Source organism: Rattus norvegicus, chromosome 8 (assembly GCF_021556685.1).
Source record: "Rattus norvegicus strain SHRSP/BbbUtx chromosome 8, alternate assembly SHRSP_T2T, whole genome shotgun sequence".
Taxonomy (NCBI): Eukaryota; Metazoa; Chordata; class Mammalia; order Rodentia; family Muridae; genus Rattus; species Rattus norvegicus.
The window spans coordinates 26,822,896-26,835,847 of record NC_141541.1 but is presented as its reverse complement, the minus strand read 5'-3'; the positions used below and the strand labels follow the sequence as shown (position 1 = coordinate 26,835,847).

The following is a 12,952-nucleotide window of genomic DNA, read 5'->3' as shown; positions in this document are numbered from 1 at the left end:
CCTGGATAATTCTGGGCACTGGGCACACCCCTTGGTGACCAATTAACCTGCTCCCTCCCTGACCCAGGCTAGGTTGGGGTGGCTGCCCTTGGGTAACACTAAAGGTCCTTTCCTGTTAGCCTCTGCTTCCACAGGGTGGGGGTGGGGAACTAGAATCTTGACACCTCATCCCTCACAATGTTTTTTTCTTGGCCCAGAGAACTGTGGGAGGAGCTAAACTGTAACAAACATTTGGAAACGCCAATGTAGACAAGCATCAGGCAAATATGGAGTGATGGGTTGGGTTAGGAAGGGAGGGGGCTTCCCTGAGGAGGTGGCTTTCGCTCTTCAGCTAGAATAAGAGAATCCATCCCTGTATAGCAGGTTCCTGGAACAGGACGGCCTTGGACCCACTGCGTACAGGAGAAGTAGGTGCCACCACCAGGTGGTGCGCGTGCCGTTTGTCTAGTAGGGATAGTTGCTGCCACGTGACCCAGGGGAGCACAGCCGCGAGCTCTGGCACGTGCCCTTGGGAGCCCTGCGGCGCCACGCGCAGATTGGTCCCGATAGAGTGACAACAAGACCCAGTTCCCTCTTGGGACTCGGCAGTACATCAGCCTAGTACAGAATTAACGGGGCTGGTGGTCTAGGCAATGGGAGTGGGCAGTTTCCATGGGAACCGTGATGGGGCTTTTGCCCCAGGAGTAACCTGGCTGCAGAGACTGCCTGCCAGCCAAGGGGAATGCGGAGGCCAGGGCAGGGGTGAGCTACCGTTTGGGGGAGGTCCTGCTTCGGCAGCCGCGTTGCCCTACAAACACCAGAGGAGTCACTTGGGAACCTGCTTTGGCAGCGCCCCTACTGTGTGGGTCACTGTGATTAGCCCGCCCTCTCCAGCGCGTACGCCCTCTCATTGGTTCAATCTCCAGAGCTTCTTGCAATTGGGTCTCTCGAGAGCCATTTCCGATTGGTTAAATCAAGCTGATTCGCACTCTGGACTATCAGCATCTTGAAGGGCGTACAAGAATAAGAATAGGGCCGCTGAGACAGCTCGTGAGTAAAGGCGTCTGCCCTTCAAGATTGTCTACCTGAGTTCCATTCCTGGGTGTCATGTGGTGGAAGAGGAGACCAAAATCCTTAAAATTGTCCTCTGATCTACACACATGCACCATAGCGCGCGCGCACACACGCACACATACCCACACACACACACTTAATTTTTTAAAAACAAAAAAGGATGAGATTAGGCTAGGTATTGTGACTCTTCGGTTAGAGGATCTGGCTGCTTCCAGCAGCGCTTTCTCACCTCGTCAGACCGCTGTCTGTGGTGCTGAAGCCTTGTGCGAGCCCTCATCCCACACCAGCAAATGTCCTAAACATTAACGGAGTTGTTGCCACTCCAATCTCCTTAAAATTTTTTTAATTAAATAAATAAATAAAATAAAACAAAAGCGTTCTTCCCAGGACAATCAACCACACACCCAGAAAGTCAAACATCAGCCAAGTCCTGCTTATCCAAGTTTGGAGACCTATTTATGGTCTCTTAGACTGTATGACTCTAATGGGGAAGTGTCGTAAAGAATCTTTAGCACAGACCTCTTCACCTGCTTCGGAGCAACGTGGTGTCCCCCTGACAGGGAAGGTGCCAGAGCCCACATTCTGAAGTAAGACTATCCTCCGTTTGGGCTCGGTCCCCAGCTCCGAAAAAAAAGAACCAAAAAAAAAGACTATCCTCCGTGCTCAATCACTTTCTCACCGCCACTTTTCCTTTCTTTTTTCTGTTGCTGTTTTTGTTTGTTTGTTTGTTTGTTTGGGGTTTTTTTTTTTTTTGGTGTTGTTCATTTTGCTACAAGGTCTATGTAGCTCAGGCTGGCCTGGAGTTCACTATATAGCTGCCGATGACCTTGAACTTCTGACCCTTTGGCCTCAGCATCCCCAGTGTTGTGATTGCAGTACCATGTGAAGTTTATATGGTGCTAGGAATCAAACCCGGGACTTCATGTCTGCTAATAACTAATCCTCAGCCCGTTTTTTTAAAAAGATTTATTTATTTATATGGGTACACTGTAGCTATCCTCAGACACACCAGAAGGGGGCATCGGATCTCATTACAGAGGGTTGTGTGTCACCATGTGGTGGCTGGGATTTGAACCCAGGACCTCTGGAAGAGCAGTCAGTGCTCTTAACCACTGAGCCATCTCTTCAGCCCAGCCCATTTTTTTAAAAAAGTTATTATTATTACTACTAGTGTGTGTGTGTGTGTTTGAACCTCAGGTGTGTGGAAATTAGAGGACAACTGTGTGGAGCTGGTTCTTCCCTTCCACCTTTACATGGGTTCCAGGGACCATACTCAAGTTGCCGTGTAGCACGGTGGCATATCTTTCATTCCAACACTTAGATGGGGCAGATGGATATCTGAATTGGAGGCCACTCTGGTCTATCAAGAAAGTTCCAAGACAGCCAGTGCTGCACAGAGAAATCCTGTCTCAAAAACAAAATAAAACAAAACAAAAAAGCCTCAGATTTCCAGGCCTGCGAGTCAAGAAACTTTTCCTGCTAGACTATCTTTCCAGCTTTCTGCAGCCTTCTGTTTTGTTTCATTTTATTTTATTTTTGAGAAAGGGTCTCATGTAACCCAGGCTGGATTTGAACTCTCGGTTGGTTTGGGTTGGGTTTTCTGTTTGTTGTTTGTTTGTTTTTTCTTTTCTTTGTTCTTTACTTTTTAAAAAGACAGGGTCTCCTAAGCAGCACACAACACCTTGAAGTTTGCTATGTAACCCAGATCAACTTAAAGTGCCGTGTAGCCCATGCCAGATTCAAACTCCAATGACCTTCATAGCTCACCACACCTCGTATTATTTCTAATATCACCAGAGGTCATGTGAAGACAAAAACTATTCACCTCAGATCTAGCAGCACGGGTCTGGGTCTTTGCCCCTTCAAAGTTAGGTGCTGGAATGAAGAGGAGAACCCAGTTCGTTTGCAAAGCTAATGTAATACTCAAGGAGGGTGTCAAGACTGGACTCAGGATCTGCAGGCAAGAGAGAGCCGAGATCTGAGGCCTCATCCTATTCTCTCTCCGCACACAGAGTCCAGGCCGCCGCGCACTCGCTTCCACCTGCCGCGCCGTCGAGAGCCGGGAGGAGGCGGGGACTCGTTCTCCCAGCCAATGAAAGACGCCGGCGCTGGCAGCTGCCGCTATAAAGGGCTGGGGGCGGCGGCAGTGCGACCCAGAGCGCGGAGCGCGCAGCGCGGGCCGGTGGGAGGGAGGGAGGGCGGGCGAGAGGAGAGGACCCATTACCCGGCACCGGACAGGCCGGACAGAGGGCCCGCCGCAGAAGGCAGAGCTGCCGAGATCTCAGTCGGAAAGAGCGATTTCTGCGGGCCCCGCGGGGCCGCGCTCCGGGCACCCTCCACTGCGCGCCCGCTCCCTCCATCCACCTGCCGCCAGGGGTCTGGCCGTCGAAGCGCGCATCCGCAGGCTCGGGTCAGTTCCCGGCCTTCGAGGGCGCCGCAGCCTCCATCTTCGCCTCTGCGGCGTCCGCAGTCGCAGACGCCCGGGCGGGACCCCGGCGTGAGCACCAGGCGCCCCCCTAGGAGTGCACGACCCCCGGAGCCGCCCTCGATACGGACCGCGCCCGCCGGGCACACAAGAATGGTCACTGTAGGTACTCCCTTGTCGCCGCGAGACGAACACGGGAGGGAGGGGCGGAGGCTGGCTCCACGGAAACGCGGGGGGGGGGGGTAGGACCAGGCCTAGCTAGGCCTGGGTGGGGGGGTAGGACCGCGCCTCGGGCCTGAGAGTGGCCAGAGCCGCATCTGGAGTTCTGGGGAGTGGAGCCTGGTCCGAGAGGCTTTGGAGAGCCAGGCTGTGTACCGGGTGCCCTCCGCCACCCGGTGGTCCTTGTGGCTCCTCACTGGAAGGCTGTGGGGGAGGGGCCGCGGCGGCGGAGGATGCTTCCAGCATCCCAGGCCCAGACCTGCAGGCCGCCCAGGAGGACGAGGGCTACGATCGCCTACTGTTGGTCCGGGTAACGCCACACCGCATTCTCTGGGAGCTTTTTTGGGGGGAGGGGAGATGGAGAGGCGGGGTGGCGTCGGATCGCGCTGCTCTAGGCCCCGGCCGCACCCGAGAGGCGGGCATCTTCGTCCTCGAACCCCGTCGACCTTGCGGCAAGCGGGGAGGGGAAGAGGAGGGGGCGCCCTGAGGCCTCGCCGCCGCCGCCGTGGTCCCTTTGTCTCTCCGCCGGGCCGTAGCCTCGCGCGGGGCCTTGGGGCTGCGGGGGGGGGGCGGAGTGCGGGAGGGGGCTCCCCGTTCCCCGGCCGCTGCCTCCGGGTGAGGGCGTCCGGGGCTGCAGCAGCACTCCATAGGGCCTGCTGCACGCGCCCTCCCCCGGCCAGGGCTTCGGGCCGCGGGGTGACCTTGAAAGCGCCCGCAACTCGGGCCGCCCGGCGGGCTCACGGTTGCTTTCAGCAGTCTTGGAGCTGGTCAGCTCCCGAACTCACGGCCCCGCCCGACATGCCACGCCCTGTCGTGCCACGCCCATCCAGGCCCCGCCCCTAGCCCCCCTGGACCTGGCCTCGAGCGAGCCCTCGGACCTCCACCCGGCAGCCCGGGCGTGTCCCGGGGCGGGGCTGGCCAGTGCTCACCGCACCCTGGCTCCACCCCCGCCTCCCTGAGCGACTGGCTCCCCGCGCTGCCGAGCGTCCTTTGTCTGGTCCCCGCGCCCAGCCTACCTTTTCCGCTCTTCGGAGATCTCTTCCTGTGTGTCTCTGAACACCAAGTGTTGTTCCCGGCCTCTTTTTCGAGTCGGGGTGTGCACAGTCGGGGTCGGGAAGCTCAGTAGGCCATCTTGGGTGTCCTCTCTCCTGGGCCTGGGCACCAGGCAACCTGGCTTTAAGAAAGGACCATCTCTCTCCCATGCCTTCCCAAGGGCTCAGCTTGCTGTGTGACCTTAGGCTGTTTCCTTACCATCTCTGGGCCTCGAGGTGCTCATTCAGGTCTGAGAACAGGAGTGTAGCCTCCTGGAGACTCTCAGAACCCCTACAACAATATAATACCTCCAAGACTTCCCTCATCTGTTGTTCTGTTTGAAAAGAATGCGCAAAAGAGAAGAGGGTGTGGTCAGAGATTACAGCAGGGCCTGGAGACCCTTGGAGGCCTGGAATTCCCACTGGTGGTGGTGGGGACACTCAAGAAGAGACGCCTTGAGGATAGACCAGGAGGAAGTGAGGGGATGACAGATTCAGTGGGGCCCCTCGTAGAAGTAGAAGGAAAAGGGCCCAGAAATACGAGGCTCATTCTGCACCACGTGGTGGCCCTGACTTGCTGTGCTTAGATAGCCACTCAAAGCCCTATTGTCACCAGTCTCCCGGCATCTGTCACTGTGACTGGAGGCCAGAGGCCCAGCTGGAGGCCCAGGGGGTCTGAGGAGCCTGTAGCCTTAGCTGTGCTGTTGACAGATCCCTACCTCAGCTGTGTGTGACTGGGGTTGAGGAGCAGTGGAAAAGAGAAAGAGTGAAGGGGCACTTCAAACCTAGAGTGAGAAGCAGGCCCACAGGAGGAGCCTGAGAGGGAGGGAGAGAAGATCCCCATCAGTCAGCCTTGCCTCTCCTGTCCCTTCTTTCTGCTTCCTCTTTTCTGTCCTGGACCAGTCCTCGAGGCCCTTCTCTGATGCTGAGGTGGCCACACAGTCACCAGGCCAGGGCAGGCCGGGTGTGGCTTCCGCCAATCCGATCCCCATTATCTGCTTAGCCGGCTCAGCTGGCTCAGCTGTGAAATGAACACCAGGCCCTGCCCAGCTAAGCTCGCACAGAAATGGGGAGGCCTGGGGAGAGGAGCAAGGAACCCCTGGGAACTAACACATCCTGGTGTGCCCTCCACCCCCCCACCCCCCCACCCCGCAGTGTCCTTAAAGGTGTGGGGAGGATGACTGCCAGGTAACTCCGTAGGCTCTGGGGTCAAGTCAAGTGTCATGCTAACTGGAAGCTGGCAATATGGCTCAGCAGGTGCTTGCAACCAACTGGGCCAAACAGTTTCATCCCTGGAACACACGTGATGGAAGGGAAGAGCCAACACCCAAAAGTTGTCCTTACATCTCCACACAGGTGCAGGAGCACACACATGCGTACACACACAGGCCTGTGTAGGCTCCAGAGCAAACACTAAATTCCTTACTAAGAAATGTCCTCCACTTTTCTGTCCAGTACTGAAAGTCTAGAAACACGTAGCTGGGCGTGGCGGCGCACTACCTTTGATTCCAGCACTTGGGAGGCAGAGGCAGGTGGATCTCTGTTACTTCAAGGCCAGTCTGGTCTACAGAGTGAGTTGCAGGACAGCTGGAGCTGCGCAGTGAGACCTTGTCTCAAAACAAAAACCCAAACTCTACATGCTGAGTACCCAACACACAGTAGGGCTCCAAAACCCAGGATGTAAGGCTTCACTTCTGGAAGTAGAGTGCCTGGTTTGTGCAATGTCTTACGTCCGATTCCCGGTCTCCTCCCCACAAACAGGAATGCTCAGAGCCCAGTAAACAGAGGCACACAGCACTTTTTTGCTCTCCTGGGTTGTTTATCTTTTTATTCAGTTTTGTTTGGAAGACAGATATTATTCAGCATCAGGTTCCAAGGTCATGGAAGTTACTGACATGGGCTACCATGCCAGCCTTGCTTTGCTCTTTTTGTTTTGTTTTGTGGTGATTTTCATTTGTTTTTGTAGAACTGGGACTCGAACCCAGGGTTTCGTACGTGCTAAGCAAGGGTTCTACCACAGAGTTATGCTGTCGTGGCTGCTGTCACTATTATTGGCCTGTCGTTCTCCGATCCTAGATTTTATTTTTATCTTTTATTACACTTTTAAATAGGTTTGTTTATGCATGAAGGTCAGAGGACAGCTTGCAGGATTTGGCTCTCTCCTGCGTGGATTCCAGGTGTCAAACTCAAGTCATTGGTGGCAAGCAACTTTATCTGATGAGCCTTGGGTTTGAGTTTCTGCTTTGCCTTTTCACCCGATACAATCCCTGTGGGTTCGGTGGAGAAAAGACACTTATAATGTTTCGTGTTGGGAGGATTTCTGGAAGTTTCTCATGAAAAACTGGGTAGAAGGCTGGGTGGTGGAATGCCTGTCTAGTATGAGTGAGGCCCCAAGATCAATTCCTGGTACTAAAAAACAAAACAATCAAACAAGAACAGGACAGCAGGCTCTCAGAACACAGCTATGCTACCAATATAGTCTTACTATCAGGGGACCTGACTGCAGACCTTGCAGTGTTCACTGTCTGACAGTTATGCTCATGGCAGACATTACTAATAAACCCTGGATTTAATCAATGCAGAACATGTTCCTTTAGAGAGAGACTGGAGGTGGCTTGGTATTACTCTGAGAGGATCACAGTAGGCAGCCACTCTCTGCTGACTTGGAGGTCAGAGTTGACCCTCTATGACTCCTGTTCCTTCACCCTATTATACCCAGATGCCCAGGGCCTGCATATGTGAGACAAGAGCTCCTACCACTGAACTACACACAGCCTGTGTCAACCTTTCTAGAAGCAGAAGGGCAGCCCGTCCCTAGTGGCGCACAACTGTCGAAACAGCTACACGGAAGGTTGACAGAAGACCCTTTTTAAAATTTATTCAATAATTTATTTACATCCCAAATGCTGCCAACCCCTTCCCCCTCCAGATCCAGACCTTTTAAGCCAAGAACTGAGGAGCCACCACAAGGACAGGATGTGTGGTTTCACTGGGAGAATGCTTCTTGGTAGACCACAAAGCCTGGAATGGATTCTCAGCTCCACTCAAACGGGACATGCCTGTAAATCCCAGCTTGTGGAGGGTGGAGGCTTAAAACTTCAAGGTCAGGGGACAGGAGAAGGTTCAGCAAGTAAAGGCACTTGCCACCAAGCCTGACAACCGAATTCAGTACCGAGGCAAAAGGAGAGAACCAGCCCTCTTGAGCTTTATGTGAAATTGGTGCTCACTGAGGCAGGATGTTCTAAATAAACTCTGCTGAGTGAGGCAGAGGCTAGGGACCTTAGAAACCTATTGAGCCCAGAGCAGACATTGCTGACCAGGCTCAATGCTTTCCAGATGCCCTAACATGGGACATTAGATTCTTCCCCGAGAGGCTGCACCCCGCCATCTGAGCCTCAGCAGTGTGGACAAGAGTCTCAGAAACATTAAGCAGCATATCTGAGAACGCACAGCTGGGCAGTGTGAGCTACTGCCAGTCCTGCCTGGTTGGCAAGGATCTGCAACTCCTTCTCCCACTACATTTAAGCAAATACTTCTATTAGTGTATATGGGGATGTGATGGGCATGTATGCGCTACAGGAAACGTGTGAAGGTCGGTCTGTTCTCTCCGTCAACCGTTACACAATTCCACGGTGAAAGTCTGGTCCTAAGACGTGCGTGAATGCCTCTACCCACCGAGCCATCTCACAGTTCCATCAAACATTTGTGTTTAAAGATTTATTTGTAGTTGTGTGTGTGTGCGTGTGTGTGTGTGCTTATGTGTGTGTGTAGACTGTATGCATGTTTATGTACACGTATGTGCCTGTCGGTAGTATAGAGACCAGACAAAGGCAATGTAAACACTGAAACTGGAGATAGCTATGAGCTGTCTGGTGGAATCGAACCAAGTACTATTTGCTCTCCAGCCTTTCAGCCACCTTTTTTATGCTGCATGGTATGGGCTTTATTTTTTGGAAACATGGTTTCATTTTGTAGATTTGCCTGGAATTTGGCATGAAGATCAAGCTGGCCTCAAGGTCCCAGAGATTCACCTGCTTCTGCCTGCCTAGTTCTGGAGTTAAAGGTGTGCCACCATGCCCAGCATTTTTTTTTTTTTTGGAGTGGTAGAACCTCAATATGTCTACCATGCTGGGTTTGAGTCAAACTTCCCATACTCCTGCCTCAGCTTCTCAAGCGATAGGATTCGTGTGAGTCGCTAGACATAGCTTGGGCAAACTTATTTCGTGTCTGTGTGCAATCTGTGTACCTGCCACACTATGTGTGTGGAATTCAGAGAACAGCCTGAAGCAACTGGATCTTCCTCCATGTGGGTCCCAGGAACGGAACTCAGGTCTTCGGGCTCCGTAGTAGGTGCCCTGACCTCAAATAAAAAGGAATCCCCTGTTCCCTCTATAACCTGACCACATTGAGTGTGGGCCTCTGGGTAGCAGGTTTAATGCCACCAGGGGGCTGGACCACTGCAGATTTGCATGCCCATCTGGGAACAGCCTACGCCCTGATGCCATTTCCCAGGACCCTTGGGGATTGATGCTCTAAGGTGTCTTCTTGGTCCTGTTTTGTTTTTGTTTGCCTAGAACTTGCTATGTAGACCAGGTTATCCTCAAACTCACAGAGATCTGCCTGCCTCTGCCTCCTGGGTGCTGGGATTAAAAGTGGTACAGGACACCACACCGGGGTCATTTACTTTTTTTTTTTTTTTGACACACTCTCTTGTAGTCCAGGCTGGCCTTGAACTAGCATATGCTGCCTTGCACCTGTGACCATCCTGCCTCGAGCTGCCCAGGGTTGTGCTAAGAGGCATGTGCCACCACCCTCCACTGGTTTTTGATTCACAGCTACCTCGCTGTAACCCAAGCTGGCCTTCAGCTGTAGTGGTGATCGTCCTGCCTAGCCCCCCTAGTACAAGGCTACGGGAAAGATGGGCATTGACCAACACACCAGGATATTAGTGCAAAAGTCCCTCTCCTTTTTTTTTTTTAGTCCTAGGTCCTAAACCACTACCTCCCATGCTGGGCAACACTGCACCCTGAGCTGTATCTCCAGTCAAGCTTTGGTGACTTTCAAGCCAGGTCGACATAGTAGTTAGTATAACAAAGTTGGGTTTCATCTGCTGAGGGTCATCACGTGAGGTTAACCCTCTCAATCCCTACTATGGTCCTAAGCCCGTTTCCCCAAAGCTCTCACTGTGTGCCCTGTCTGAGCTGAGGGTCAGGTCCAGTCTCTAGCAGAAATCTCTGATCTAAGGGTCAGGATCTGGGGAGACTCTGCATCCGCAGGACAGATTGAGGTGTCGTCTCTCCAGACGTGCAGACCAGAGAATCAACATTGGTCTCCGCTGATTTACTGTCCGGTGGGCATCATGGGATTCTATGACCGTGTCTGGTTATCCTGAGCGAGTGATGTCCCTGGCTTCTGGTTATCAGGTGCAGCCTTGGATGTAGTTGACTTCCTAAAACTGTTTTTACCTGTCTAAAAGGCACTTTTTACTGTTCTCACTACGCTCTCCTTTTCTTCCCTTTATTTATTCACATGTGTTTAGCATGACTGTACATTAGTCGGGCGTGTGGAGGTCAGGGAACAACTTCTAGGGGTTAGTTCTCCCTTACCTTTTGGACCCTGGGGGTTGAACTCAGGTCAAGTTTGGCAGTAAACACCTTTGCCTGCTAAACAGGCCTGCAGCCTCCTCTCTCTCCACCACAGCCCTGAAGAGCTGGAGGCAAGACTGGTTACTTTAGGGCATGGCAGACACTGTCAACAGACATCCCAGCACTCTTTCCGGCCCAACGGAGACCTGGTTTTCCAAGACCCATAACACAGCCCATTACCAACATCTTTGTGTTGTTTTGGTTTGGTTTTCTTTTTATGTGTATGGGTGGTTTTGCATCATCCGAGTGCAGTGCCTGGGAGCCGGAAGGTGTCAGATCCCCCAGACTGGAGTCACAGATGGTTGTGAGCCACCATGTGGTTGCTGGGAATCAAACCCAGGTCCTAGGGAAGAGCAGCTGGTGCTCTTAACTGCTGAGCCATCTCTCCAGCTGTCTTGCTTTTGCTACAAGGTAAAACAGAGCCTCAAGAATATAAGGGATGCCCTTATATATTCAAAGACATCAAGTGAGTGTGGAAGCCAGTCTAGCCTCAGTGACTATCACCTCTCCGATACTGACTTGTTCTTCTGTGCAGAGGCCTGCATTTGAGGTCTAGTGCCAGCTGCTGCTGCGTGACTCAGCAGGTTCCTTTCTGCATCTGAGCCTGATTTCTCTCCTGTCTTAGCAAAATTAGTTCCTGTCTTCTAGGTGGGCCAGCCACAGGAGTTACATAGCTGGCCCAGCACAAAACCATTACCCTGCTAAAAACAGGTTTTGCCTGGCATGCTGGCACACACAATGAATCCCAGAATTCTGGAGGCCAAGGCAGCTGGATCTCTGTGATTCAAGGGCAACTCGACCTTCATTTTGAGATCCTGCCTCCATATAAACATGAGATTTTTGGGGGGCACGTTTTATAAATGATGTGTGGTTCTACAGTGTGGACTTTATAGAGAGCAACATCACGTTCCAGGGTGGAGCCTGGACACACCTGTTGAGTATCAAGCTGAATTATATCCTGAATATAAGCTTAAAAAGTGCTGCGTGGAAGGGGCGGGACTCCGAGACTGTTCACCTGGGCAGTGTGAGGCTCCGGCTTCAATTCCCAGATCCCAGTGAACAGGTAAAAATCACCAAACTACATTAAGGAATGCAAACAAATACAGTTACAATATGCATGACCAGGTCAGAGAGAGTGCTTGCTGCCAAGCCTGCTGACTGAGTTCAATCCTCAAGACCCACCCAGTGGAAGGAGAGCCAATTCCAACAACCTGTCCCCTGACCATCACATAAGTCAACATCCTGTCCCCTGACCATCACATCATAAGTCAACAACCTGTCCCCTGACCGTCACATAAGTTAAGGTGTGCATGCACCACACAAATATTCTTATTACAAATGAGCAAAAAATAATAAAAATTAAAATCAATAAATAAAATGTGGTTAAAAGAATGTTTGAGATAGGGTATTACTATTTATTAACCCTGGCTGTCCTGGAACTCTCTGTAGACCAGGCTGGTCTGGAACTCACAGAGATCCATCTGCCTCTGCTTCTGAATGCTGGGGTTAAACATGTTTGCCAACATCCTCACTCCAAACTTTAATAAAGTAAATGTTTAGGATGTCCGGCTTTGTCTTCCTAGGATGCTTGGTGTGATGCTTGAAAATCAATTAACACAATCCGTAGCATCTATTAAATATAAATATCATTCAGTATGATAGACATGGTGGTCCAGGCTTAGAGTCACAGCACTAAGGGGACTGAACCAGGAAGATCACAAGTTCAAGGCCAGTGGAGGTGTTATCCCAGCGTCAGGAATTCAAGGTCATTCTTGACTGGACACCGAGCTCCACGTCAGTCTACTGTACTTGAAATCCTGCCTCAAAAGCAGGGGGAAAAAATCTAACTGTAGTGGCCCATACGATTTCTCTGTGTAGTCCTGGCTGTCCTGGAACTTGCTCTGTAGACCACGCTGGTCTCGAACTCAGGGTTTCTGCTGCCTCTGCCTCATGAGTGCTGGGGTTAAAGACATACCAAGCCCGGCTTGTCACACAACTTTAGTCCCACTGCTTGGGAGCAGAGGCAGATGGGTCTCTGTGAGTTGGAGGCCAGCCTGGTCTGAACAGAGTTACAAACTGATCCCTAATAAGAGATACACAGAGAGGGGTGTCTGGAAAAGAGACAGACAGACACACAGAGAGGCTCAGAAGTTAAAAGCACTTACTGCTCTGGCAGGGAACGCAAGTTCCCAGCACCCGTGTCTCACACCTGCCTCTAACTCCAGCCCCAAGAGATCTCTGAGCTCGGCTGACAACTGCACTCACACACTCACACACACACACACACATAATGAAGAAAACAAAAATAAATCTAAGCAGAATAGAAATAAACGTGTTCGCTCCATGCCTTCCAGGGCTGAACAGCAAAGCCCTGTCTCAAGAAGCCGCCTCCCCCAAAAAGTTACTTCGATAGATACAGAAAATGATTCAATAAAATTCAATATGATTCTTCAAACGCCTGGAGAGTGGGCGCTGTAGAGCATCGTTTTGATCCCAGCTCCCTGGGGGTTTGGAGTCCGTAAGTCTGAGGACAACCCAGACAGCTGAACAAGATCCATATCAAAACCTGGGGCAACCGG

General features: G+C 51.9%; 1 protein-coding gene across 4 annotated transcripts in view; it reads left to right on the top strand.

The window, feature by feature from the left end:
- Positions 1–3,208: 3,208 nt before the first annotated feature.
- Positions 3,209–12,952, top strand: part of Elavl3 (ELAV like RNA binding protein 3) — a 36,306-nt gene continuing 26,562 nt past the window's right edge. For 3 of the 4 annotated variants that reach the window (XM_087560696.1, XM_087560694.1, XM_087560695.1), the window contains exon 1: positions 3,209–3,640. In XM_087560696.1, coding sequence (XP_087416822.1) covers positions 3,632–3,640 — 9 coding nt within the window. In that variant the 5' untranslated portion in view covers positions 3,209–3,631. 4 annotated transcript variants of the gene reach the window in all.